General features: G+C 46.5%; 1 protein-coding gene across 3 annotated transcripts in view; it reads left to right on the top strand.

The window, feature by feature from the left end:
- The window catches only part of erbin (erbb2 interacting protein), a 68100-nt gene that overhangs the window by 28722 nt on the left and 13949 nt on the right, over positions 1 to 25429 (top strand). For 2 of the 3 annotated variants that reach the window (XM_027007412.2, XM_027007406.2), the window contains exons 5-19: positions 2111 to 2189; positions 2869 to 2958; positions 4010 to 4066; positions 7639 to 7702; positions 7955 to 8029; positions 10770 to 10914; positions 11278 to 11350; positions 13438 to 13567; positions 16006 to 16121; positions 16640 to 16709; positions 17563 to 17662; positions 21956 to 22080; positions 23110 to 23268; positions 23625 to 23810; positions 24149 to 24266. In XM_027007412.2, coding sequence (XP_026863213.2) covers positions 2111 to 2189; positions 2869 to 2958; positions 4010 to 4066; positions 7639 to 7702; positions 7955 to 8029; positions 10770 to 10914; positions 11278 to 11350; positions 13438 to 13567; positions 16006 to 16121; positions 16640 to 16709; positions 17563 to 17662; positions 21956 to 22080; positions 23110 to 23268; positions 23625 to 23810; positions 24149 to 24266 — 1587 coding nt within the window. The remainder of the gene's footprint in view (positions 1 to 2110; positions 2190 to 2868; positions 2959 to 4009; positions 4067 to 7638; positions 7703 to 7954; positions 8030 to 10769; positions 10915 to 11277; positions 11351 to 13437; positions 13568 to 16005; positions 16122 to 16639; positions 16710 to 17562; positions 17663 to 21955; positions 22081 to 23109; positions 23269 to 23624; positions 23811 to 24148; positions 24267 to 25429) is intronic. The other variant, XM_035535384.1, reaches the window with a different exon arrangement.

The raw sequence follows: 25429 nt of genomic DNA on the forward strand, positions 1-25429 counted from the left end.
GTTTAATGAACTCCGCTGCCTAGCTTTTAATGTGGTAGCTGTGTTTACTCCACCACATGGGTCGGCCCATGACCAGCCAGGATCGAGGGTAGTCGTGTCTTTCTAAGTTACACACATTAAACAAGATCATGGGGATGGAAAAAAAGTGTTTATGCATGCACTGTCATGTCTGGAAATATGGATATGAAACTGTGAAAGGTTTAGTCAACATGGAAAAATGAATGATGCATTATGCACTAGCATGTATCATGACCTGATGATAATCTGGAGCTAATGTCCTTCAAAACAGTTCAGTCACTTCCTTCCCAGTGAATATGCACACTTACAGACATGCGTGCAGACACATATAGACACATACACACACGTACAGACACACATGCAGACATAGACACATAAATACGTACAGACACACGTACAGACACATAAACACACGTACAGACACACGTACAGACACACATACACACACGTACAGACACACATACACACACGTACAGACACACATACACACACGTACAGACACACATACACACACGTACAGACACACATACAGGCACACAGACACATAAACACATACAGACACACAAACACGTGCAGACGCACTCAGACACACACAAATGCATGCAGCTTGTTCAGCGGGTTTGGATGAGCTCAGACCTGTAGCTCACGCTTCCTCGCTTTTTCTTCTCCTTTCCTTTCCTTCTTTTGCTTTCTGTCTGTCTGTATCTCTCTCTGTCTCTCTCTCTTTGGGGTGTTGTGCAGACAGGCCCAGGCCTGTGCCAAGTCCACCGCATCATTCTCTTGCTCCTCTGCGGCATTACTTCCTGCCAGTCATGGCAGCGAGTGCAGCAGTTCTGGTCTCCAAATGGCAGGCTCCACCTCACCGCTGCCAATACTCACATATCCCTGTGGGCCTGGGGGCGGAGACCTTGGGCAGAGTCTCAGGGGCTGTCACTCAGCCTCAGCTCCGTCTCCCAGCTCTGTTGCCTGTCAAGAAACCGCTTCGCTACAGGTGTTTCAGGTGTTTGTGCTAGAGCACGCACACCTAGGAGCATAGAATGGAATAGATCTGTTCAGTCAGACCACCAGTTGACAGGCCAGCGTGTTGCGTGAGTTGATTTGTACACACAACCACATTCCAAGTTTTTTCCCCATACTGTCATAAAGCTTGAGATTCTCAGTATGCCCTGCACTTGTAAAGTTACATGTCCTGTCCATTACATGTAAGGTCCCTTTTGCCTGTCCTGTGGTTGTAGCTGTGGGGTGACATGGTGCAGGGTGCTGTAGTGCAGGCTTCGGTGTGGGCTGCACACACTCACTCCCTCTCTACTGCACTCCATGTGGTCTTTTCTAATAAATGGTTGCCTTGTGTGTGCATGTGCATGCATATGTGAGAGAGTGCGTGAGAGAGGTGCACCATGCTTGTAGCATCGCAGTGTGCATGCTATGTCGTATGTGTGTGTGGGTGTGTGTGTGTGTGTGTGTGTGTGTGGGTGTGTGTGTGTGTGTGTGTGTGTGTGTGTGTGTGTGTGTGTGTACATGGCGAGGCTTTATTACCTTCCTCTCTATTGACTTGACTGCGTTTATCGTTACCGTGGGGCTTCTCTGTTCTCCTCCTGTTCTTCCTCCTTGTGTGCACACATACATGCATACTTATGCACTGAAAGCTAGTGGTGTGTGTTTTTTAGCTTTGCCCTTATCCTATAGCAGCGTACCTGCTTAAGTGGCAGCAGTTCAAAACAAAAGCGCTGTAACATAAACTGCCAAGTCCTCCAGCATGGTCACTCTGAGAAGAGCACAAACACTCACACATGCTCTTACATGGTGTGGGTGTGTGTGTGTGTGTGTGTGTGTGCGTGCGTGTGTGCGTTTTTCTAACCACTTACCTGTGGTTACTTCCTGCATGCACTTACAGCATGTGTGTTTGTGTCTGTCAGGAGGATGTTACCTTTAACTTTAATTTTAGAGCAGAAGTTGAGCGGTTGATGGAGGAAATGATACAGGTGCTGTTAACACCTCTTTAGCACTGATCTGAGCTCAGCCTTAAACACCGCAAACTCACAGTAGCTTGCTCAGCAGGAACTACAGCACTGATATGGGTTTTACATTTCAGGCATACAGGAGTTTCCAGAGAATATTAAGAACTGCAAAGTCTTGGCCATTGTTGAAGCAAGTGTGAATCCAATTTCTAAGTAAGTGTCCTTTCTTCTCTTCTGCATGTAAGCAGTTAAATGACATTTAAAGTGCCGGGGTGGGGGTGTTCAAGGCACTATTGAAGTCATCATAGATACCTGGGGAGGCTGATTCTTAGCCCCACAAAGAGCATACATAAAAATACAGAGTAAACCTTTACTGCTTTAGTCCATGACATGCAGAATCAGCAGCTGCAAATGGTTTGAACCAGATTTAATATGACCCAGATGGATTGGACCAGACATAATCTGCTGGGAATATTGCCATACATACTTGTTAAATGCATCTACATTTTTCTGTATCACAAAAAAGTACTTTATATGGTTTAGATGGAATGGAGTTATGGGCTATGCCTGCTAAGTACACCTGTTTGTGTGCACGTGCGTGCATGCATGTGTTTGTTTGTGTGTGCGTTTGCGCGTGCTTTTGTGCGTGCCTGTGTGTGTGTGTGTGTGTGTGTGTGCGCGCGTGCCTGTGCGTGTGCGCGTGCCTGTGTGTGTGCGTACATGCCTGTGTGTGTTTGTGTGTTTCCGTGTGCATGTTTTGCGTGCACGGGCGTGCGTCTGTGTGTATCTGTGTGTGTGTGTGTATACCTGTGTGTGTGTGCGCGTGTGTGTGCATCCATGTGTGTTTGTGTTTGTGTGTCCGTGCGTGCCTATCTGTGTGTTCACTCTACAGGCTCCCAGAAGGTTTCACGCAGCTCCTCAGCCTGACTCAGCTCTACCTGAATGACGCTTTCCTTGAATTTCTGCCAGCTAGTTTCGGCAGGTCAGACATGCGTGTGGGCACACAATCACAGACATACAATTGATGGTAACTGGTAAATCAATCGATTGATAAAATAATGCTATTCTCAGCCCTATCTCTTGAAGAGGGCAGGAGGATCCAGCTCTTGTTTGAGAGCTGCACGTCTGGCTGCACTCTGTTAACCAGCGGTGAGGTGGTTGATGCTATGCTGTCATTTCCTAGAATGCCTCATCCACCCACGAGTTTTCATGTGAGCTACCAGCCTATCAAGAAGTCACCTTTCAGAGGCTCTTAGGCCAGCACCCAGGGAGTGTCTGTGGGAGTTTGAATGAATGTGTCAGTGTGTGAGGGTGTGAGGGAGTATGTGGGGGTGTGTGAGGGTATGTGGTTATGTGTGGGAGGTTGGAGAAGTGTGTGTGTGTGTGTGTGGGGGGGGTAAGTAGGGGAATGTGGGAGATATATGGGAACATGTGGGGGTGTGATAGGGTAAGTAGGGCAGGCGGTCTGTCGTTTGCACTTGTTTGCACTCCTGTGTGGACATGAATACACACGTGCACACAGATGTGTGCATATGCATGTAAGATTAAATCTCCATATGCATGTAAGATTAAATCATCACCATATGATTGCAGCACACACACACATACACATTGGAGTTAGTGTAGGAGTGTTAACTTTGAATCAAGGCTGTGTCTTGGTTTTGGCTGTATGTATGTGGTTTTGATGGAGGGTTGTTTGGAAGGGTCTTGGACAAGATTAAAGAAGCATTCAGTTGGCTGTACATTAATAGTAAGATGTTTGTCAGCTCTGTTGTTGATCTTGTCAGTTTATACTGCGTGAGAGCATATTTTCAAAAGCTGTGGAGAAAGCTGATGCCTCATGTGTCAGCAGTGTTCTGTATTACAGAAAGAAATTACACCCCCTAGGCTGTTGCTGCTTCATTTCTACACAAAGTAAATGTTTTAGAAATGACACGTTTCAAAAATGACATTGATGGTTCAGAAATGACATTGATTTAATTCCTGGTTTGTCTGTTTGCTTGCACTTTCTCTCCCTCTCCTGCATTCTTCAGGCTGACCAAACTGCAGATTCTCGAGCTGCGAGAGAACCAGCTGAAGATGCTGCCCAAGTAAGTGTGTGTGTGAAGCTACTGTCGCCTAAAACCTGGAAATAAAGACTGCTCTTAGAGATATGTCTGAGATATTAAAGACTGCTCTTAGATCCTATGAGATATGGGGAGAGAACCTCACCTCTCACCTGGAAGGCGTGCTTTTATTTAGCATCTTTTTTATCTTTCTAACTCTTCCTTCCTCTCCTGCTCTTACATCTTCTCTCTCTTTCTGCAGTCTTGTGCCTTAGATAAGATCTAAATTCTTGCTGTGACAAGTTTTAGAATCCTGTTACTGTTCTATTATATGAGGGCCATGTGTGAGTGTGAGTGTTCTATTATGTGAGTGTTCTATTATATGAGTGTTCTATTATATGAGGGCCATGTGTGTGTGTGTGAGCGTGCGTGCGTGTGTGTTTGAGAGTGGGAGTGTGCTCCATGTGCGTGAGCAGGAGTGGGCGTGCATTTCTGAGCGTGTGAGAGAGCCGGAGTGCACACCGTGTGTGTGAGTGGGAGTGTGTGGCATGTCCGTGAGCATTTAGTGTGTGTGAGAATTAGTGTGCTCCGTGTGCACGCGCGCGTGCGTGCGTGCGTGCGTGCGTGCGTGTGTGTGTGTAAAAGCTGCTGAGGGTGCAGGTGACTGCTGCCTGTCTGTATGGCATGGTGGCTCAGGCAGCATCACGGCTGTGAGCAGAGAGCAGACAGACATAGCTGTAACTTGTGGCAGAGTTGTGCCACAGGAACGAGACTAACCTTAAACAAGTAAAGCTGAATGTGGGTAAAATTGGTTAGGTCTTGTGTTTAGATTGCGGCTAGTTTTGTGTATGTGACGTCAGTTTGGAGAGTTGACTGTAGTGTGGAAAGTGTTTTTGATTGAAGAGAATGTAGGGTGATGCGCTGGAACTTCATCAGAAGGACACACTTGGAGAACAGATGGCCCATGGAGGGCTTGCACATTTTACTGTCTGATCCATAATGGTTTCTCCCCTTTTAAATTAACATTTTACATAATTTCTGATGTTTATTTCACATTAGGGCTGTTTGTCGTTGGAAGTGATGACATATCTTCCCTTAATAATTTTTCCAGTGTTGGCCCTCACAGTATGACTGCTCAGAAAGCAGCAGCGTGACAGGCTTATCTCGCTCACTGTGTCAGTGGCCTGACCAGTCTCACACATTCTTGCTGAGCTTAGCGAGTTCAGGCTCCCCGGTAGGCCTGCCAGCAGTGAGTCCCTCCCCAAGCCCTGTGTTTGTGGGGACCGCCCCCTCCCTTAGCCCTGTGTTTGTGGGGACCGCCCCCTCCCTTAGCCCTGTGTTTGTGGGGACCGCCCCCTCCCCAAGCCCTGTGTTTGTGGGGACCGCCCCCTCCCCAAGCCCTGTTTGTGGAGACCGCCCCCTCCCCAAGCCCTGTGTTTGTGGGGACTGCCCCCTCCCCAAGCCCTGTGTTTGTGGGGACCGCCCCCTCCCTTAGCCCTGTGTTTGTGGGGACCGCCCCCTCCCCGAGCCCTGTGTTTGTAGGGACCGCCTCCTCCCTTAGCCCTGTGTTTGTGGGGACCACCCCCTCCCCAAGCCCTGTGTTTGTGGAGACCGCCCCCTCCCTTAGCCCTGTGTTTGTGGGGACCGCCCCCCCTCCCTTAGCCCTGTGTTTTTGGGTACTGCCCCTTCGTCAAGCCCTGTTTGTGGGGACTGCCCCCTCCTAGAGCCATGTGTTTGTGGGGACCGCCTCCACCCTGAGCCCTGTGTTTGTGAGGATCGCCCTCTCCCCTAACCCCTGGCCAGGAGCATGCTAGTCTTCCTTTTCCCAGCATGCACTGCTTCGACTATTGCCACTTCCATGTGGAACTTTGGAGTGCCCAAACTCATCCAGACCTCAGCATATAACGGAGCCAGTTCCCGCCAGGCAGGCTAAACGCTAAACGCCCAGCAACCAAATGGCCTGCCTCACCCAGAAAACCTGGAGATTGGAAACACACAACACCCTGAACATGGGAGTGATTGCACACACGGCGCTGGAGTGAAGGGGGTGGTGTCCCTGTCAACACGGACGTCTGGAGTTGGGACCGTGTAGGAGATCCCTGCCAAACTCATCTTTTTGGAAAGGTTTTGAGTGCCAGGGCTGTACAGAATATCGCCCTACACACCAGTGGTGTTGGATAAGCTGCAAGACAGAAAAATGCAGCTCAGCTCACATTTAAGCTTCAGAAAATTAGCACACTGCATTAAAGGCTCTGAGGACAAGGTATCTTATCTGCACTGAAACCGCATCCTTGGCATGTGAGACTGCTCTGCCTTTTTTGCTAATTACAAATGAAAATAAAACAAAGCTGTTCCATAAACAGTATGCTCTTGGTATGAGCGAGTAGTTGATTCATTTGACTGTTTCCAGTCAGCTCTCCAGAAGCAGCTACATAAGTCGATGGATTAAAAGTTTAAATAATGAATGTGAATTTTAAGCAAATGAAATGTTGCAATTATCAACATTTGCTTTTTGGTCAATAAAACGGCTTAAACCACTTGATTTAAAAGTAGTGATTCTCTCTAGTAGTGAGCTCACCACTGAATAATGTATTTAAATCAGTGGCTTCCCTTGTAGCAGTGCTGCTGTGCTCTTCACAGTGCCCGCTCCACTCCCGGAACGCAGCCTCCAGCCTGGGCTGCGCGCCGCACGCCGTAGCGCGGTTTGGATGGCCTGGCACGTCAGCAGAATGACCCCTGATATGAATCGTCCCCTGCCGTGCTTGGGAACGCTCGTCACGCTGTGGCGTTTTTGTTTACGCAAGAAACAGTGGCCGAAGAATAGCGGAGGGTTCTTCAGACAAGCCCAGTAGGCGTCCCACCACCAGCCGAAACACGGTGGTCCAGCGGTCTGTCCAGCCATCGGGGCGCATGTGTGCCACGTGAGGTGGGAGGGGTCCATATGGGGAACAGGCTAACACTGAAGCACGCGTCTCCTACCCTCCCATAAAAGGACAGGTGAAAGACAGAGAGGTCATTGCTACTGATGTAGTAAAAAAATGTGGTGTTTGCAAGTTCTTACCCCAGGGATGCGTGTGTGTGCGTGTGCGCGTGCGCGTACGTGTGTGCGTGTGTGCGTGCGTGTACATGTGTGTGTGATAGAGCAGCCGTGGATGTATTGTGTGTAGTGTTACATGCCTTTATAAGCTTTAGCTGTTCAGTGAATCAGTGTTTCAAACACATACTCTGTGTGTGTGTGTGTGTGCGCGTGTGTGTGTGCGCGTGTGTGTGTGCGCGTGTGTGTGTGCGCGTGTGTGTGTGCGCGTGTGTGTGTGTGCGTGTGTGCGTGCGTGTACATGTGTGTGTGATAGAGCAGCCGTGGATGTATTGTGTGTAGTGTTACATGCCTTTATAAGCTTTAGCTGTTCAGTGAATCAGTGTTTCAAACACATACTCTGTGTGTGTGTGTGTGTGTGTGTGTGTGTTTACGCATTGTGATGGCAGGCATTGTAGACCCTTAATCAGAATGTGCTCATTACCTCAAACTAGAATATCTAATGCTGTAGTTGATCTTGGATTTAAAGTGTTGGCTGTAACGCACCAAATGTAATGGCTAAATTCTGTGTGTGTGTTTCCAGAAGCATGCATAAACTGACACAGCTGGAACGTTTGGATCTGGGGAGTAATGAGTTCACAGAAGTGGTCAGTGTCCTCCCTGCCTCTTTTATTTATCTTAACTCTCTCTCTCTCCCTCTCTTCGACTCTTCTCTCCCTCTCTCTCATACATCTCATCCTATGTTCATCCTATGTAACGTTGTTCCACACTCTTAATGGATCAATGGAAATCTTTAAGCCTTTAAAGTAAGTCATTTTTGGAGTATATGGACTTCGGAGTTCTTAGTGCTTTTAGTGCTTTATTTAGTGACTGTTCTGTCCCTCTGTCCCTCCCTGTAGCCTGAGGTTTTGGAGCAGCTTACAGGAATCAAAGAGCTGTGGATCGATGGCAACAAGCTCACGCTTTTACCCGGGGTAAGAGAACTATCTCCTTCTCCTTTTACCCGGGGTAAGAGAACTATCCCCTTCTCCTTTTACCCGGGGGTAAGAGAACCATCCCCTTCTCCTTTTACCCGGGGGTAAGAGAACCATCCCCTTCTCCTTTTACCCGGGGGTAAGAGAACCATCCCCTTCTCCTTTTACCCGGGGTAAGAGAACCATCCCCTTTCTCCTTTCACCCGGGGTAAGAGAACCATCCCCTTTCTCCTTTCACCCGGGGTAAGAGAACCATCCCCTTTCTCCTTTCACCCGGGGTAAGAGAACCATCCCCTTTCTCCTTTCACCCGGGGTAAGAGAACCATCTCCTTTCACCCGGGGTAAGAGAACCATCCCTTCTCCTTTCACCCGGGGTAAGAGAACCATCCCTTCTCCTCGCCCACCTAATGCCCCCCCTCCCACCCCCTCACCACTTCCTAATGCAGAGGAATGAAATCTCTGGCCTCTGTTTACTGGGACTGTGCCAGTCATAGCCCTCACCAGCTGCTGCCTTTGCACTCGCTCATGAATTTCACTGCAGTCCAGAGTTACTGGATGTAAAATGCACCAACCCCTCCACTAAAGCGCAAGCTCATTTCTTAGTTGTACCCCTACCCCTTTCTGAATGTCCATTTTGCCCCTGGGAACTGAATTGCAAGGAATAGTGGAAATCTTATGAACTCTACGAACTGGGACAACCCTTCAAGGACATGTTACGTAGTCAGCTGTCTTCAATTTCACGTGTGAGTCGGTCACTAAAAAACAAGAACACTGCTTCATTACTAGACTACTAGTGTTCTGTAGGGTTAAAGTTCTAAAACAAGAACACTGCTTCATTACTAGACTACTAGTGTTCTGTAGGGTTAAAGTTCTAAAACGGAACACTGCTTCATTACTAGACTACTAGTGTTCTGTAGGGTTAAAGTTCTAAAACGGAACACTGCTTCATTACTAGACTACTAGTGTTCTGTAGGGTTAAAGTTCTAAAACGGAACACTGCTTCATTACTAGACTACTAGTGTTCTGTAGGGTTAAAGTTCTAAAACAAGAACACTGCTTCATTACTAGACTACTAGTGTTCTGTAGGGTTAAAGTTCTAAAACGGAACACTGCTTCATTACTAGACTACTAGTGTTCTGTAGGGTTAAAGTTCTAAAACGGAACACTGCTTCATTACTAGACTACTAGTGTTCTGTAGGGTTAAAGTTCTAAAACAAGAACACTGCTTCATTACTAGACTACTAGTGTTCTGTAGGGTTAAAGTTCTAAAACAAGAACACTGCTTCATTACTAGACTACTAGTGTTCTGTAGGGTTAAAGTTCTAAAACGGAACACTGCTTCATTACTAGACTACTAGTGTTCTGTAGGGTTAAAGTTCTAAAACAAGAACACTGCTTCATTACTAGACTACTAGTGTTCTGTAGGGTTAAAGTTCTAAAACAAGAACACTGCTTCATTACTAGACTACTAGTGTTCTGTGCACTGATATTAGAGGAGCAGTGAAGTTCACCAATCTTTCTGAAGGCTACATTTTGGGCATCATATGCCTTCAAAAAGGACTACCAAGTCAAAAGAAAACGTTTACATTCAAGTGATTTTTATTTTTTTTAATTAAAAAATTAAAATTAAAAAGGTTTGTCAGTATAGGCAATGGAAATGGAGATTGTCAGTAAACTCCTATCTTAAACATTACAAACGTAGCGTCAATCCGCAAACATTTTTAAATGGTAAAGCAATTTTCGTGGGAAAAAAATCACTTTAATGAAAACCGGACCAATGTCTACCTGCAGGGCTGTCATGCACAAATCAGCAATAACAATGTAATACTAGAAAGCTACCGAGTCATCTGCATTCTACTAGTGTTTTTTTTGGTTTATTTTGTTATGTTGTCATGTTTATTATGTAGAAAAGGACCATAATACACTGAAACAACATTAATACAATGGTTATCAGAAATGTTATATCTTTATTAATGGGAGAATACATTTGTGGGTTTCTTTGGTCGCTTGCAGTGATTTCTCAAGGCTTTCTGAGAAATTTCTCCATTTGGAGTGGGCTTCTGGAAAACCTCTAACACTTTGCCCTAACACTTTGCCCTAACACTTTGCCCTAACACTTTGCCCTAACACTTTGCCCTAACACTTTGCCCTAACACTTTGCCCTAACACTTTGCCCTGTTGGATTAGGATGTAGCACATCAGTGACAATCTTTGAGCAAAAAAAGACAAAAATGTGTAGATTAAAAAATGCTGTAAATGTTGAGTGCAAACACATCTGAAGCGAGTCGGAAACCTTCACCACATCCAGTCCTGCAGATTGGTGGGTGTGGGTGTGGGTGTGAGTGTGTGTATGTGTGTGTATGTGTGTGTGTGTGTGTGTGTGTGTGTGTGTGTGTGTGTGTGTGTGTGTGTGTGTGTGTGTGTGTGCTTTCCTGCTCCTCTGGAAATAAATGTTTTCCTTATTATTACCCTTTTATTTTGTTATTTATATTCTTTAATGGCATGCCCAGGAGAGCAGTTAACACTGCCCAGATTAGTCTCTCTCACGCGCACACACACACACACACACACACACACACACACAGACCTGTGTATGGACACACATATATACACACACCCAATGCTCATGTTGTTCCTTTGTCTCTGTCCCCTTCTCTCTCTCTCTCTCCCTCTCTCTCTCTCTCTCTCTCTCTCTCTCTTTCTACCGAGTTCTGCTGTAATGCGTGTGTGTGTTTTGCAGGTGATCGGCTCCCTGAAGCAGCTGACGTATCTGGACGTGTCTAAAAACACTGTGGAGACGGTGGATGAGAAGATATCAGGCTGTGAGAACCTGCAGGACCTGCTGCTGTCCAGCAATGCCCTCACACAGCTGCCCAACTCCATAGGTACGCACGCACATCCACATGCACTCATTGAACTCATATCGCACAGAAAGCTGCTTTAAGTAGTGAAGGTGGCTGATCTTGGCAGACTGGGACTGAGTCGCTACTACGCCTTTTTTGCATGTCCACTGAGGGCTACATTCAGGGAATCGCACTACAAATTAGTTTTCCCAAATCAATTTTCCTACCCTCAGAAACATATTGATAGCAGTATTGCATTATCTGTTGTACTAAATGTGTGGGGGTTTTGGAAGCAACTTTCAAGAAAACCAGCATGAGGGAATGTCGATATCTGTCTGGATCTTTGCCAGCGATTCCCTGAAAATTCTCTTTCTCTCTTGCTTTCGCCCCCTTCTCTTTCTGCAGGCTCCCTGAAGAAACTGACCGCCCTGAAAGTGGATGAGAACCAGCTCCTGCAGCTGCCAGACTCCATTGGCGGGTGAGTGGCGTGTTCCATCAATCGGCGGGTCTCTGGGGAGCAGCCTGCCTGTGGCCTCTCTCCTATCCAATCCTCTCGGCAGGCTGGAGGCGCCATGCGCTGCCGATGAGGAAAGGGATTTCCAGCTCAGCTCGCAAACACACAGTACTGTACAGGGAAAGCCCTTGTCCGTATGGACTCGTGGAAACGGATTACCAGAGTGTGTGTTTGTGACGGGGGAAGAACCTCTATTCTCTCCCAAAACTTTGTGCCACAGCTGGTGCACCATGCCATCCACAACTGTAGATGTTTCCATACATGCCCATAAGCAGGTAGGTTGGCTTCCCTTGTTGGGGAATAGGAAAATCTGTTTGGTGGGATTAGTAATATATGATAATGGAGAATCTGCTTTAATCCCAGCCAGGATTACTGGTTAATTAATGGTTAATATTCGATTTTGTTAATTTGTTTCGCCGTGTCCTCTGAGCTGGACATACATCTGACATTTTGATGGTGGTGCTTCAATTCACCAGGTTCAGGCTCTGAGAATAAAGATAGAACCCACTTTGTCTCAGTGAAACGTGGGTCTGTAGTGTGAAACGTGTGCACATGTTTGCATTTTTCTCGCTTTCATTCCACGTATTTTCTATAGTCCCCATCAGAGACCTTTGGCACCTTCCTTCTAAATATTGCAGCGTATGTGCATTTTCACTCAGCACTACGCATCTAGGCCTTTTTCTTGAGAAGTCACAGAGAACCGAACCCAGTGCTTTTCTAGGCCATCCAAACCCTTTCTGACCCTCACCTTACACCGTCATCCGCTTATTCCCCATCTGCAGCAACCACATAGCCAATGTTCTCTATACAAGCGCTTCATGACGTTCTATAGTTAAGTACGCCAGGAAATTCTGATCAGTAATGACCTGAAATGTGGCACAGTTTAACCGAGTAACTAACGAATTGTGAGGGTTTCATCTTTACCATGACAGATTTTGGCACTACTTTTGAGTTAGAGAGCAGAAACTGTCTTTCCAGATGCATCTCACTGTGCTGTGACATTCAATGGGAGATTATTCATATATGTTCACAGATCCTTTATAGATTATGTTGAATTCCTGTCAGCAAGAACAGCTGGCTGGCTTCCAGTTTGTTCTTGCGCGCTCGCTTGCTCACTCTCTCTCTTGTTCGCTCACTCTCTCATTCACTCGCTCACTCTCTCTCATTCACTTGCTCACTCCCTCTCATTCACTCGCTCGCTTGCTCTCGTTTGATCGCTCACTCTCTCATTCGCATGCTCTGACTCATTCACTCACTCTCCTTCGCTCAGTCTCGTTTGCATGCTCACTCTCTTGTTCGTTCATTCTCTCACTCGCTCACTCTCCCTTGCTTGCTCTCTCTCGCTCGCTCAACTTACCCAAATTGTCTTACGTTCTCGCTGTCTTTTTTTTTTTTTTTCTCCCCCCCTCTGTCTCACTATCTCACATTCTCTCTTGCTCACTCATGATTTTTGTGGCCCAGATTTTATAAGAAATTGGATTTGAGAAATTCACACACTGAGTATATTCCATGTATGTGCATGTATATTTAGCAGCCAATCTCGATGTGAATAATGGGAGCCAGATTCAGGGGAAATCTGTTTCTCAGTCCTGATCTGTGAGCAGCCAGAGCTGAAACGTTTCCCTCCCCACATTTATCCCATTAGCGCTTCTGTCTAGGGGAGCGTAATTTGCGGTGGCGGTGTCTGGGAAGGTGACCTAGAGCGTTGAAATATATTGTAAGTGTGTATAAATGGACTCTGTGCCATATAAAGGGCCCTCTGATGGATGGTCTGGGTTTTTTTTTTTGGTTTTTTTTTTGTGTTAATCTCATGCTTTGTTTTGAAGCTTATGGTAGAGAGGTCAAAGTCCAACTGAGTTCACCAGGGTGTTATAAACAGAACCCTTGAGGCCATAAACTCTTAACAGTGGTTAAGCTTAGCACTAGTGGGGTTTTTTTTCCTTTCATTGTTTCCACTCTCTTTCACTTCCTCTTTCCTACTCACTGTCTTTCTCTCTCCCTCTCTCACACAATAATTTTTTTTCTCTCTCTGTTTTTCTTCAACCCTCCAGGCTCACTGCTCTGGATGAGCTGGACTGCAGCTTCAATGAGATTGAGTATCTGCCCGCTGCCATCGGTCAGTGTGTGAACCTGCATACATTCGCCGCTGACCACAACTTTCTTACCCGGCTGCCTCCAGAGGTTAGCACTGTACACCGTAACGCTGCCTACAGGGGTTAGCGCTGTACACCGTAGCGCTGCCTACAGGGGTTAGCGCTGTACACCGTAACGCTGCCTACAGGGGTTAGCGCTGTACACCGTAACGCTGCCTACAGGGGTTAGCGCTGTACACCGTAACGCTGCCTACAGGGGTTAGCGCTGTACACTGTAACGCTGCCTACAGGGGTTAGCGCTGTACACCGTAACGCTGCCTACAGGGGTTAGCGCTGTACACTGTAACGCTGCCTACAGGGGTTAGCGCTGTACACCGTAACGCTGCCTACAGGGGTTAGCGCTGTACACCGTAACGCTGCCTACAGGGGTTAGCGCTGTACACCGTAGCGCTGCCTACAGGGGTTAGCGCTGTACACCGTAACGCTGCCTACAGGGGTTAGCGCTGTACACCGTAACGCTGCCTACAGGGGTTAGCGCTGTACACCGTAACGCTGCCTACAGGGGTTAGCGCTGTACACTGTAACGCTGCCTACAGGGGTTAGCGCTGTACACCGTAACGCTGCCTACAGGGGTTAGCGCTGTACACCGTAACGCTGCCTACAGGGGTTAGCGCTGTACACCGTAGCGCTGCCTACAGGGGTTAGCGCTGTACACCGTAGCGCTGCCTACAGGGGTTAGCGCTGTACACCGTAACGCTGCCTACAGGGGTTAGCGCTGTACACCGTAGCGCTGCCTACAGGGGTTAGCGCTGTACACCGTAGCGCTGCCTACAGAGGTTAGCGCTGTACACCGTAACGCTGCCTACAGGGGTTAGCGCTGTACACCGTAGCGCTGCCTACAGGGGTTAGCGCTGTACACTGTAACGCTGCCTACAGGGGTTAGCGCTGTACACCGTAGCGCTGCCTACAGGGGTTAGCGCTGTACACCGTAACGCTGCCTACAGGGGTTAGCGCTGTACACCGTAACGCTGCCTACAGGGGTTAGCGCTGTACACCGTAACGCTGCCTACAGGGGTTAGCGCTGTACACCGTAACGCTGCCTACAGGGGTTAGCGCTGTACACCGTAGCGCTGCCTACAGGGGTTAGCGCTGTACACTGTAACGCTGCCTACAGGGGTTAGCGCTGTACACCGTAGCGCTGCCTACAGGGGTTAGCGCTGTACACTGTAACGCTGCCTACAGGGGTTAGCGCTGTACACCGTAACGCTGCCTACAGGGGTTAGCGCTGTACACCGTAACGCTGCCTACAGGGGTTAGCGCTGTACACCGTAGCGCTGCCTACAGGGGTTAGCGCTGTACACTGTAACGCTGCCTACAGGGGTTAGCGCTGTACACCGTAACGCTGCCTACAGGGGTTAGCGCTGTACACCGTAACGCTGCCTACAGGGGTTAGCGCTGTACACTGTAACGCTGCCTACAGGGGTTAGCGCTGTACACCGTAGCGCTGCCTACAGGGGTTAGCGCTGTACACTGTAACGCTGCCTACAGGGGTTAGCGCTGTACACCGTAACGCTGCCTACAGGGGTTAGCGCTGTACACCGTAACGCTGCCTACAGGGGTTAGCGCTGTACACCGTAGCGCTGCCTACAGGGGTTAGCGCTGTACACCGTAACGCTGCCTACAGGGGTTAGCGCTGTACACCGTAACGCTGCCTACAGGGGTTAGCGCTGTACACCGTAACGCTGCCTACAGGGGTTAGCGCTGTACACCGTAACGCTGCCTACAGGGGTTAGCGCTGTACACTGTAACGCTGCCTACAGGGGTTAGCGCTGTACACCGTAACGCTGCCTACAGGGGTTAGCGCTGTACACCGTAACGCTGCCTACAGGGGTTAGCGCTGTACACCGTAGCGCTGCCTACAGGGGTTAGCGCTGTACACCGTAACGCTGCCTACAGGGGTTAGCGCTGTACACCGTAACGCTGCCTACAGGGGTTAGCGCTGTACACTGTAACGCTGCCTACAGGGGTTAGCGCTGTACACCGTAACGCTGCCTACAGGGGTTAGCGCTGTACACCGTAGCGCTGCCTACAGGGGTTAGCGCGGTACACCGTAACGCTGCCTACAGGGGTTAGCGCTGTACACCGTAACGCTGCCTACAGGGGTTAGCGCTGTACACCGTAGCGCTGCCTACAGGGGTTAGCGCTGTACACCGTAACACTGCACTGTAAAACAGTGCAAGATCCATTTTAGTTCAGCAAATTTGTGAGATACGTATACAGGATATTCCTTTTCAGAAAGTATTCCATTACTCCTATGAGTTTAGCTGCTGATTTTTACATGTAAAGCTTCATTATTCGGTAGTGCTAGCTCAGGTCAGCGTGGGGGAGGGGCTGCCATGGCCTCTTGATCCAGCCCCATCCTCTGCTCAACATGCTAACCGGCATATCCATTCAGATTTCTGATCAAAGCCTGGGGAGTGTACCGAGGTGTCTGTCCTGCTGGTAAAATGTGTGTTTGTGACACAGATGGGATGCTGGAAGAATGCCACTGTGTTGTTCCTTCACTCCAACAAGCTGGAGTGTCTGCCTGAGGAGATGGGTGACATGCAGAAACTCAGAGTCATCAATCTCAGTGACAACAAGTGAGTCACGTGCACGCACGTGCACGCACGCACCACACACACACACGCGCGCACGTACGCACACACACACACGCACGCACGCACATACACACTGTCAACATTTCAACTCTATACTCATATACTCATTTCTCATCTCATTTTTTAAACTTTAGAGGGATATGCTGATCAACTCAGTAGGGTCATTTATGGTGTATATTGACTATTGTGTCTGCAGTAAGTTTGTCAGTACTTCTGGATGGGTCTGGGTTCTGATATAATATATGCTGGCCTCCACATGCTGGTTCCCAAGCATCACTGAGTCCAGCCCTCTATGCTGTACCTTCAGAACTGAAGCCTGTTTATCTCGTGGTTGGCTTATATTGGCCATGCCATTAAAGTTGTTGGGGTGCCAACTGCACTGGAGGTGGAAGTTACTCAGCACATAAGGCAGTTTAATGCTACAGCACGCTTCCTACTGGTGGGAAACACCTTTACCTGAGCTGCCTATTGATGTCAGTGTGTCCTCTCTCTGTTTCCAGGCTGAAGAACCTTCCCTATAGTTTCACCAAGCTGACTCAAATGACTGCTATGTGGTTGTCTGAAAATCAGGTAAGCAGGAGACTAAATGACTGAACTAATCTGAACAGTGCACAGCTAAAACCACGCATCTGAACAGTGCACAGCACTCAGCTTTGAGCACCTTGTCTCAAGAGCTGCTCAAAAGTTGACTTAAAACACTCAAAAGTGCGCATACCACACATCTCAGTCTCAACAGTTCAATCTGCTCACTGCACCAGCGCCAGGTGGTGTACGGATAGTGATAGAGTATTCAGGCGGTCACCAGGCACTGTGTGGATGGTAATAGAATCAGCATTTAGTATACTTTTGATAATAGAAATGCCAGGTGATGTGCAGATGGTAACAGAATCACCAGGCAGTGTGTTTAATAGAAATGCCAAACAGGTTGCAAATGGTAACAGAAACATGCAGCAGTGTGTGGGCTGTAGTAGGATTACTGGCTAGTGTGCGGATGGTATTAGGACAACTGGCTAGTGTGTGGATAGTATTAGGATTACTGGCTAGTGTGTGGTTAGTAGTAGGATTACTGGCTAGTGCGTGGATAGTAGTAGGATTAATGGATAGTGCGTTTCCCTGGCCCATTGTAAGGGAGGCAGCACTGCAAGGCTCCCCAGAAGAGTATCCCAGAAGAGTGCCCTCAGAGTACATACAGGGCGTGTCCAAGAAGAGCACCCTCTTCCTGTCCTGTCTGGTCAGTTCCTGTGAAACAAGTCGGACCAGAATGACATTCCTGCATGTGGCTGCGTTTCCTCATGTTCTTGGAAGAGATGTATGGGGGTCATGCCTTTGTGACGTTACACTGCTGTTTTGGTCTTTCCCCCAGGGCATAGTGTTGCACCTGCTATGTTCAGTGCTGATCGGTGCTTTGTGTCTCTCTCTGCAGTCCAAGCCACTCATCCCTCTGCAGAAAGAGGAAGACCCGGAGACACACAAGACCGTGCTCACCAACTACATGTTTCCTCAGCAGACCCGGACAGAGGAATGTGAGTATTCAGCCTTGCAGGCTGTTCTGAGGTCAACGTTGCTGCTCCTCTTGCAGTGGATGAGGTTATGGCCTGGGCTGAGAAAAACTGACTCCACGTCAGTGTAAAAAGCTTTGGCTGCAACCTGCCATGTTACTCCCGATGGCCTGTCTGTGCCATGGGGCGCTCCTGCAGTTCAGGATGTCCTCATGAACCTAATGAGTGGGGACATGTTTAAGAAGATCACAGGCTTTCTAAAGATATGAGTTATTAAAATAGGACCTTTTTATGTAGTAACCTGACAAATAATTGTGTCCATTTTTCTCACATGTAAAAACAAAACACAGAAATATTGCCACAAGCTGGGTCCATGGTGCCTTTTCACACATATTAACATTCTGGCACTTGATGTGATCGCCATTACAGTGATGTGAATATTCTGATAATGCAAGCTAAAATGTCCTGCTTCATCATTTACAATGAAGTTTACAATTGAAAATTGTTTCTAGACTCACTGAAATGATAAAGTGAAAAACCAATGACAAGTTTTGAAAGCTGCATTTGACAAACCAGTTTAGGCTTAAAAAATGGAGGCTTATAAAGAACTTGTTTAATGGTGGGACACACAACATTGTCCTGTTTATACTGAATTTCTTATCCAGAATTTAAACATAAGGAGACTGCTTCATTTCTGGCATTGTAAATACTGTTTTATGTTATACTGCCCCCTATTGGTGAAAATGCACCAAAATTGGCAGGCTACTTCAAAGTCCATAACTGAATGATGCTGTCAAATTTCATGAGGATTACTCAAGGATTTTCTGAATTATGGCTGTTATGATTGAAGAACAACACCATGGAAGGATAGGTTGCCATGTACAGTTTGATGCAATGTAAAAATCTCATTGTGTTTTTGGTAAATATTGACTTTCTTTCACTTTTGAAGACTGGGCAAAGATCCTAGGATTAGTTTGAAAAAGTATTATGCAAATTCTCTCAAAATCTAAAATGTGAACTAAAAATAACTTCTCTGGTCTAGCAGCCATAATTGTTTTTTGATAATTATTTCTGACGATCAAATGGCCATCATTAGCCAATAAATTCTTAGTGGCCATCTTCAGTATCCTTCATCAAGCCCACAGAAGCAGCAGGCCAAACTGCAGCTTCATCCGAACAGCCTTTTCTGCAAGTGATAGTGCATAAAGTGCCACTGACTTAAAATCCTATCCCAAAAATCAATAGTTATAAGTCTTTAAAATTGCATAAAAATTGACGAAGCCATTCAGTAGTTACAGTTGTTTTAAAAGTCCTTATCATGCTTATGTAGACACCTGTTAAAGTAAATAAAGTTCCGCCCCTGGACTATTGATTGGCATAAGACAGCTTTATTATTGACAAATGTCACTTTTTTTTTCTAATTATCTATGTTCAGACTTGAGAATGTTTTGTTATTCAAATTTGCACAAAATCAGCCATGATGGCATTTGATGGGCAGAACTTGGAGTAATTCATCAAAAGCCAAGGATTAAGACACAAAAAGGATTTTTTTTTTCTGTGACTTATGGTTTGAACATTTATGGGATGTTTTAATGTGCCTGTACTTGAGTATAAGGCTTCACACACTCCACCTTTTCCTTGTTTATTGTCTGTTGCCCTTATGGTTTGGTCTGCACAATTCATTTTAGCAGAGAAAATTAATCTTAAGAATCCATCTGAGCAATTACAATAGAGTTCAGCACTATGTACTTAAACCCTAAAAAAATATCATAATCTTCAGAACTAAGGACCACAAATCATGTCATGAATGCGATGGCCTTAATAGAATACTCGCCTGGCAGGTCACTAGTGGAGACCGGTTCCCATGGCAACGCTGGTGTAATGTTAGCTGGCCCCTCCAGCCGTCGTGCGTCACTAAGTGGCTGTTTTTGGGTGAACTGCTCCTCTCCCAGGTGCCTGCACATGCTGTTACAATGCCGCTTACCTGCACCTCCTCGCTGACTCCACCCACACGGTGCCCCGCTCCGTTTTGTGCTTGAATACACAAGCCCTTCCATTGTTAACGGGAACAGCATAGAGAGGCGAACCACAAAGGGAGAGCCTCGCCAAATTCCAGAGGGCAGAGATTAAAAAGTCTGAACCTGTCTCCTAGCAACTCCAAAACTCTTCAGGAAAGGGAACGTCATTTGCTAGCAGAGCCAGGCAGGTTGGCAGGGGATTTGGGGGGCAGAGCTGTTTTCCCAGTCTCTCTCAGTGTTGAGAAGTGGTCGTGAGGCTTCTCTAGACAATAGCATAGACATGGCACTGGAGACAGAAGTGCTGGGTGTTGTGTGCAAGATGAATCTGTTGATTGCTCTGGCAGAACTGGAACCCTGAAGAACATGGTGCTTCTATCTACTGTGTATGAACCCTTTAAATTTGCACCAAGCATGTTTTTCTATGCTCATTATTTTTAAAAAATCAGTTATTCATAAAGGCCATAAAGTCCATATGTCTCATTTATGCATAGAACAGATGACATCACTTAACCTGAGTACATACAGTTGTGTTCAAAATAATAGCAGTCCAACATGACTAACCAGATCAATCACTGTTTTTGGTAGAAATGATATTACTACATGGCAAATAATTTACCAGTAGGTGTAGTAGAGTCATAGAAAACCATCAGACCCAACATTCATGATATGCACGTCCCTGAGTTTGTGTAATTGAATAATTAATTCAAACAGGCATGTTCAAAATAATAGCAGTGTGGAGTTCAATTAGTGAGGTCATTCATTCTGTGAAAAAACAGATGTCAGTCAGGTGGCCTTTATTTAAGGATGAAGCCAACACATGTTGTACATGCATTTCTCTCTGAAAACCTGAGAAAAATGGGTCGTTCCAGACATTGTTCAGAAGAACAGCATACTTTGATTAAAACGTTGATTGGAGAGGGGAAAACATATAAAGAAGTGCAGAAAATGATAGGCTGCTCGGCTAAAATGATCTCCAATGCTTTAAAATGGAAAACAAAACCAGAGAGACGTGGAAGAAAACGGAAGACTACCATTCGAATGGATCGAAGAATAGCCAGAATGGCAAAGACTCAGCCAATGATCAGCTCCAGGGTGATCAAAGACGGTCTGAAGTTACCTGTGAGTACTGTGACAATTAGAAGATGCTTGTGTGAAGCTAATGTATCGGCAAGAAGCCCCCGCAAAGTCCCACTGTTAAAAAAGAGACGTGCTGAAGACGTTAGAATTTGCCCAAGAACACATGGACTGGCCTAAAGAGAAATTGAGAAACATTTTGTGGACTGATGAAAGTAAGATTGTTCTTTTTGGATCCAAGGTTCACAGACAGTTTGTCAGACGACCCCCAAACACTGAATTCAAGCCACAGAACACTCTGAAGACAGTGAAGCATGGTGGTGCAGGCATCATGATATGGGGATGTTTCTCTTACTATGCTGTCAGGCCTATTTATCGCATACCAGGGATCATGGATCAGTTTGCATATATCAAAATACTTGAAGAGGTCATGTTGCCTTATGCTGAAGAGGAAATGCCCTTGAAATGGGTGTTTCAACAAGACAATGACCCCAAACACACCAGTAAGCGAGCAGCATCTTGGTTCCAGACCAACAAAATTAAAGTTATGGAGTAGCCAGCCCAATCCCCGGACCTTAATCTAATCGAAAACCTGTGGGAGGGCATCAAAAATGCTGTTTCTGAGGCAAAACCAAGAAATGCAGAGGAATTGTGGAAAGTTATCAAATTATCCTGGGCTGGAATACCTGTTCACAGGTGCCAGAATTTGGTCAACTCCATGCCACACAGATGTGAAGCAGTTTTCAGAAACAGTGGTTATACAACTAAATATTAGTTTAGTGATTCACAGCGATGCTAAATCCTAAAGATTTTACAATTTATACAGTAAATATTTGAGTTTGTGAAGAAAAATGTAGACACTGCTATTTTTTTGAACAGCCCAATATTCATTTTTCTTCATTTTCTGTAAAGTAATTAAAAACTTGATACATTTTTCTTAATGTTTTGATTTAGAATATAATGTGCAGTGTTCCTAATGCATGGAAATAAAAACTATTATAAAGATTTTGAGCTTTACTCACCTTTTTAAACACACTGCTATTATTTTGAACACAACTATATAACTAATGTAAAAAAAAAAAAGACTAGAAGCAGTTATAGAGCATGCATATCTACACTTTTTGAATCACTACCTTTTTATGATGTGAGTTTTGACTCTCTGTCTTCCCCCTTTCTGACCCTCCCTCTCCCCATCTTTCTCTCTCTCTCCGTCTTTCTCCCTCAGTTGTGCCTACCTCAGACAGTGAGAGCTTCAACCCCACTCTTTGGGAGGAGCAGAGGAAACAACGGGCCCAGGTGGCATTTGACTGTGACGAGGACGTGAAGGATGAACGCGAGACACCCACACGGGTGAGTGTTCCGTCCCCAGCACACGCCACCCCAGGCCTACATCTGTCAGTTCTACTTTCATTTATACCCCTCATTTTTTTTATTTATACTGAACTATACTTTCTCTCATTTGCTGTCTGTATCTTCAGTTACAGCTCTTCCTCGTCCCTGAGGGGGAGAAAGTCTCGGGTATACTGAGCTATCTAATCCATCGGTGATTATCCCTTAGGGCCTGTAGCCAAAGCGTTAACCTGACACATCCCGTAATGAAACGCATGCAACGTGTACAACTCGGTGCAGGTGCAGCCCGGGCTTGGCCGCACTTCCGGATGCCTTCCAGATGTCTTTCGTGTTGATTCTGACAGTCATCCCAGGCGTGTTACCAGCCTGTACAGGGCTTGTGTTACCTGGTTTGCCTCTGACTGTTCCAGGGAACTGTCATAGTGTGTCCCATTGGAATAATTCATAAGCACCCTGTCACCTGACCAGAAAAACAATTGCAACCTTTTTCACACCCTGCCATTGGGTACGATGCAGAGGGCTTTACAGCCACCATTGGTTTGTAAAGTGTTGTCACTGCAGTCAGATCTCTGTCCTCTGTGTTATATCTCTCTTTTTCTCTCTACCTTGCCCTTATTTTTCCTTCATCTGTCTCTCATTCGCTATTCACACACACACGCCCCTTGTGGTGTTGCATTATGGCTGTCTGGCTAGTTTAAGTTGCTGGAGCCACATGCAGTCACTCAAGCTGTCCTTGTCTGATGGGGCTGAGTGGCCTGTGAGCGACCCCACTGTCAGTCTGGTCACCATGCACCCTAATTCACAACACCTTTCAATGCTCAATTCTAAAAGGTGCAGACAGCACAGCACATGACCATCAACAATGCGCTAAATGAATACCTCAACCCCAAATTCTAATGTGGCCAACAACGAATGTAAGCTAACCAAGAGCAGTTAGCAGCACAGTGGAGCGGCACTGAGAGTACCCCTCTGATGGCTTGTGCATGCGTGCGTGCATACTTGTGCGTATGCGTGCGTGTACGCATGCAGGAAGGGAACCTAAGGCGCTACCCGACCCCGTACCCCGACGAGCTGAAGAACATGGTGAAGACGGCGCAGTCCGTGGCACACCGGCTCAAGGAGGACGAGTCCGCTGACGAGGCGGTCAGCGAGAGGAACCACCTGGGAGTGCAGAGTGTGGGGGTAAAGGTGAGCTCACGTTCATGCCAGCCCCAAATACAGTGATCGCACTGCAGAAGGAAGGCCTGCATTGTGTGTGCACGCGGACTACTTGCTTAAGATGTTTCTCTAGAGTAACACTGTGCTGAAGCTGCAGTCCCACTACCGACTACATGAATGGGCTTCTACTTTTGCAGCAATAGATATAGATCACCTTGATTGATTGTTATTGATGGTTATTAGTGTCTTGAAGATGAATGCTAATGCAAGTAAGCCAGAGTCAGTCTTAATGGAGGTCGAGATTATCGGATGATATTCGGATCCATCATCTGGAGGGTTGATTATGTGAGTAAATTACGCTGTTGGCTCTCTGCTGCCTTCACCAGGTGATTGAAAGTCCTTGCGCCAACGGCAAAGTTCTGGAGGGTGAGGCCGAAGCCACGGAGGCCAGCATCCAGAGCAGCACACCCCCTGAGCAGAGAGACGTTCCAGACAGCCACGATCCTGAGAGGGTTCCTGTGCCGGGCTCGGAAAGCACTAGAACCACAGTCCACTATGAGGAAATACCTGAGGTGCCCGTCCATCCCACCAGTGAATGGCTTCAGTCATGAGCTGCGACACTCAGCTGGAGTTTTGCAGAGCCTCACCTGGCTTTTTGACAGTAGTGCAACTGTTGCAGTGTAACAGAGCTTATATGGAAAATATAGTTGAGATTCTTTTTTCACAGTAAATGTTGAAAGTAGAGTAGAGTGAGTAGTTAACACTCAGTTAACACAGTCCAGATGAGAGAACCTTCACCAGTAATTACAGTGCTTACAGGCAGACTGTGTCTGACTTTTATTAATGGCGGTGTGGGTGTTTCTTTAGGTGTGCATTAGCTCAATTTGCTAAATCACTTTGCTTCACCCAGGATTCAGAGGAGCTGTCATCAGAGGAAGAAGAGATGAAGATTGCGGAGATGAGACCTCCACTCATCGAGATCTCCATTAACCAGCCTAAAGTGGTGGCACTCAGCAAGGACAAAAAAGGTGTTATGATATGTGTTCAGCTATGAACACAGAACTCTCTCACCGTGTTTCAGCTATGAACACAGTTAGAACTCTCTCACCATGTCTCAGCTATGAACACAAAACTCTCACCATGTCTCAGCTATGAACACAAAACTCTCACCATGTCTCAGCTATGAACACAAAGCTATTACCATGTCTCAGCTATGAACACAAAGCTCTTACCATGTCTTAGCTATGAACACAAAGCTCTTACCATGTCTTAGCTATGAACACAAAGCTCTTACCATGTCTCAGCTATGAACACAAAGCTCTCACCATGTCTCAGCTATGATCACAGTTAGAACTCTCTCACCATCTCTCAGCTATGAACACAAAGCTCTTACCATGTCTCAGCTATGAACACAAAGCTCTCACCATGTCTCAGTTATGAACACAGTTAGAACTTTCTCACCATGTCTCAGCTATGAACACAGTTAGAACTCTCTCACCATCTCTCAGTTATGAACACAAAGCTCTTACCATGTCTCAGCTATGAACACAAAGCTCTCACCATGTCTCAGCTATGAACACAGTTAGAACTCTCTCACCATCTCTCAGCTATGAACACAAAGCTCTCACCATGTCTCAGCTATGAACACAGTTAGAACTCTCTCACCATCTCTCAGCTATGAACACAAAGCTCTCACCATGTCTCAGCTATGAACACAGTTAGAACTCTCTCACCATCTCTCAGCTATGAACACAAAGCTCTCACCATGTCTCAGCTATGAACACAGTTAGAACTCTCTCACCATCTCTCAGCTATGAACACAAAGCTCTCACCATGTCTCAGCTATGAACACAGTTAGAACTCTCTCACCATCTCTCAGCTATGAACACAAAGCTCTCACCATGTCTCAGCTATGAACACAGTTAGAACTCTCTCACCATCTCTCAGCTATGAACACAAAGCTCTCACCATGTCTCAGCTATGAACACAGTTAGAACTCTCTCACCATCTCTCAGCTATGAACACAAAGCTCTCACCATGTCTCAGCTATAAACACAGTTAGAACTCTCTCACCATCTCTCAGCTATGAACACAAAGCTCTCACCATGTCTCAGCTATGAACACAGTTAGAACTCTCTCACCATCTCTCAGCTATGAACACAAAGCTCTCACCATGTCTCAGCTATGATCA

This window comes from Electrophorus electricus, chromosome 17 (genome assembly GCF_013358815.1).
Source record: "Electrophorus electricus isolate fEleEle1 chromosome 17, fEleEle1.pri, whole genome shotgun sequence".
In the NCBI taxonomy this organism is placed as follows: Eukaryota; Metazoa; Chordata; class Actinopteri; order Gymnotiformes; family Gymnotidae; genus Electrophorus; species Electrophorus electricus.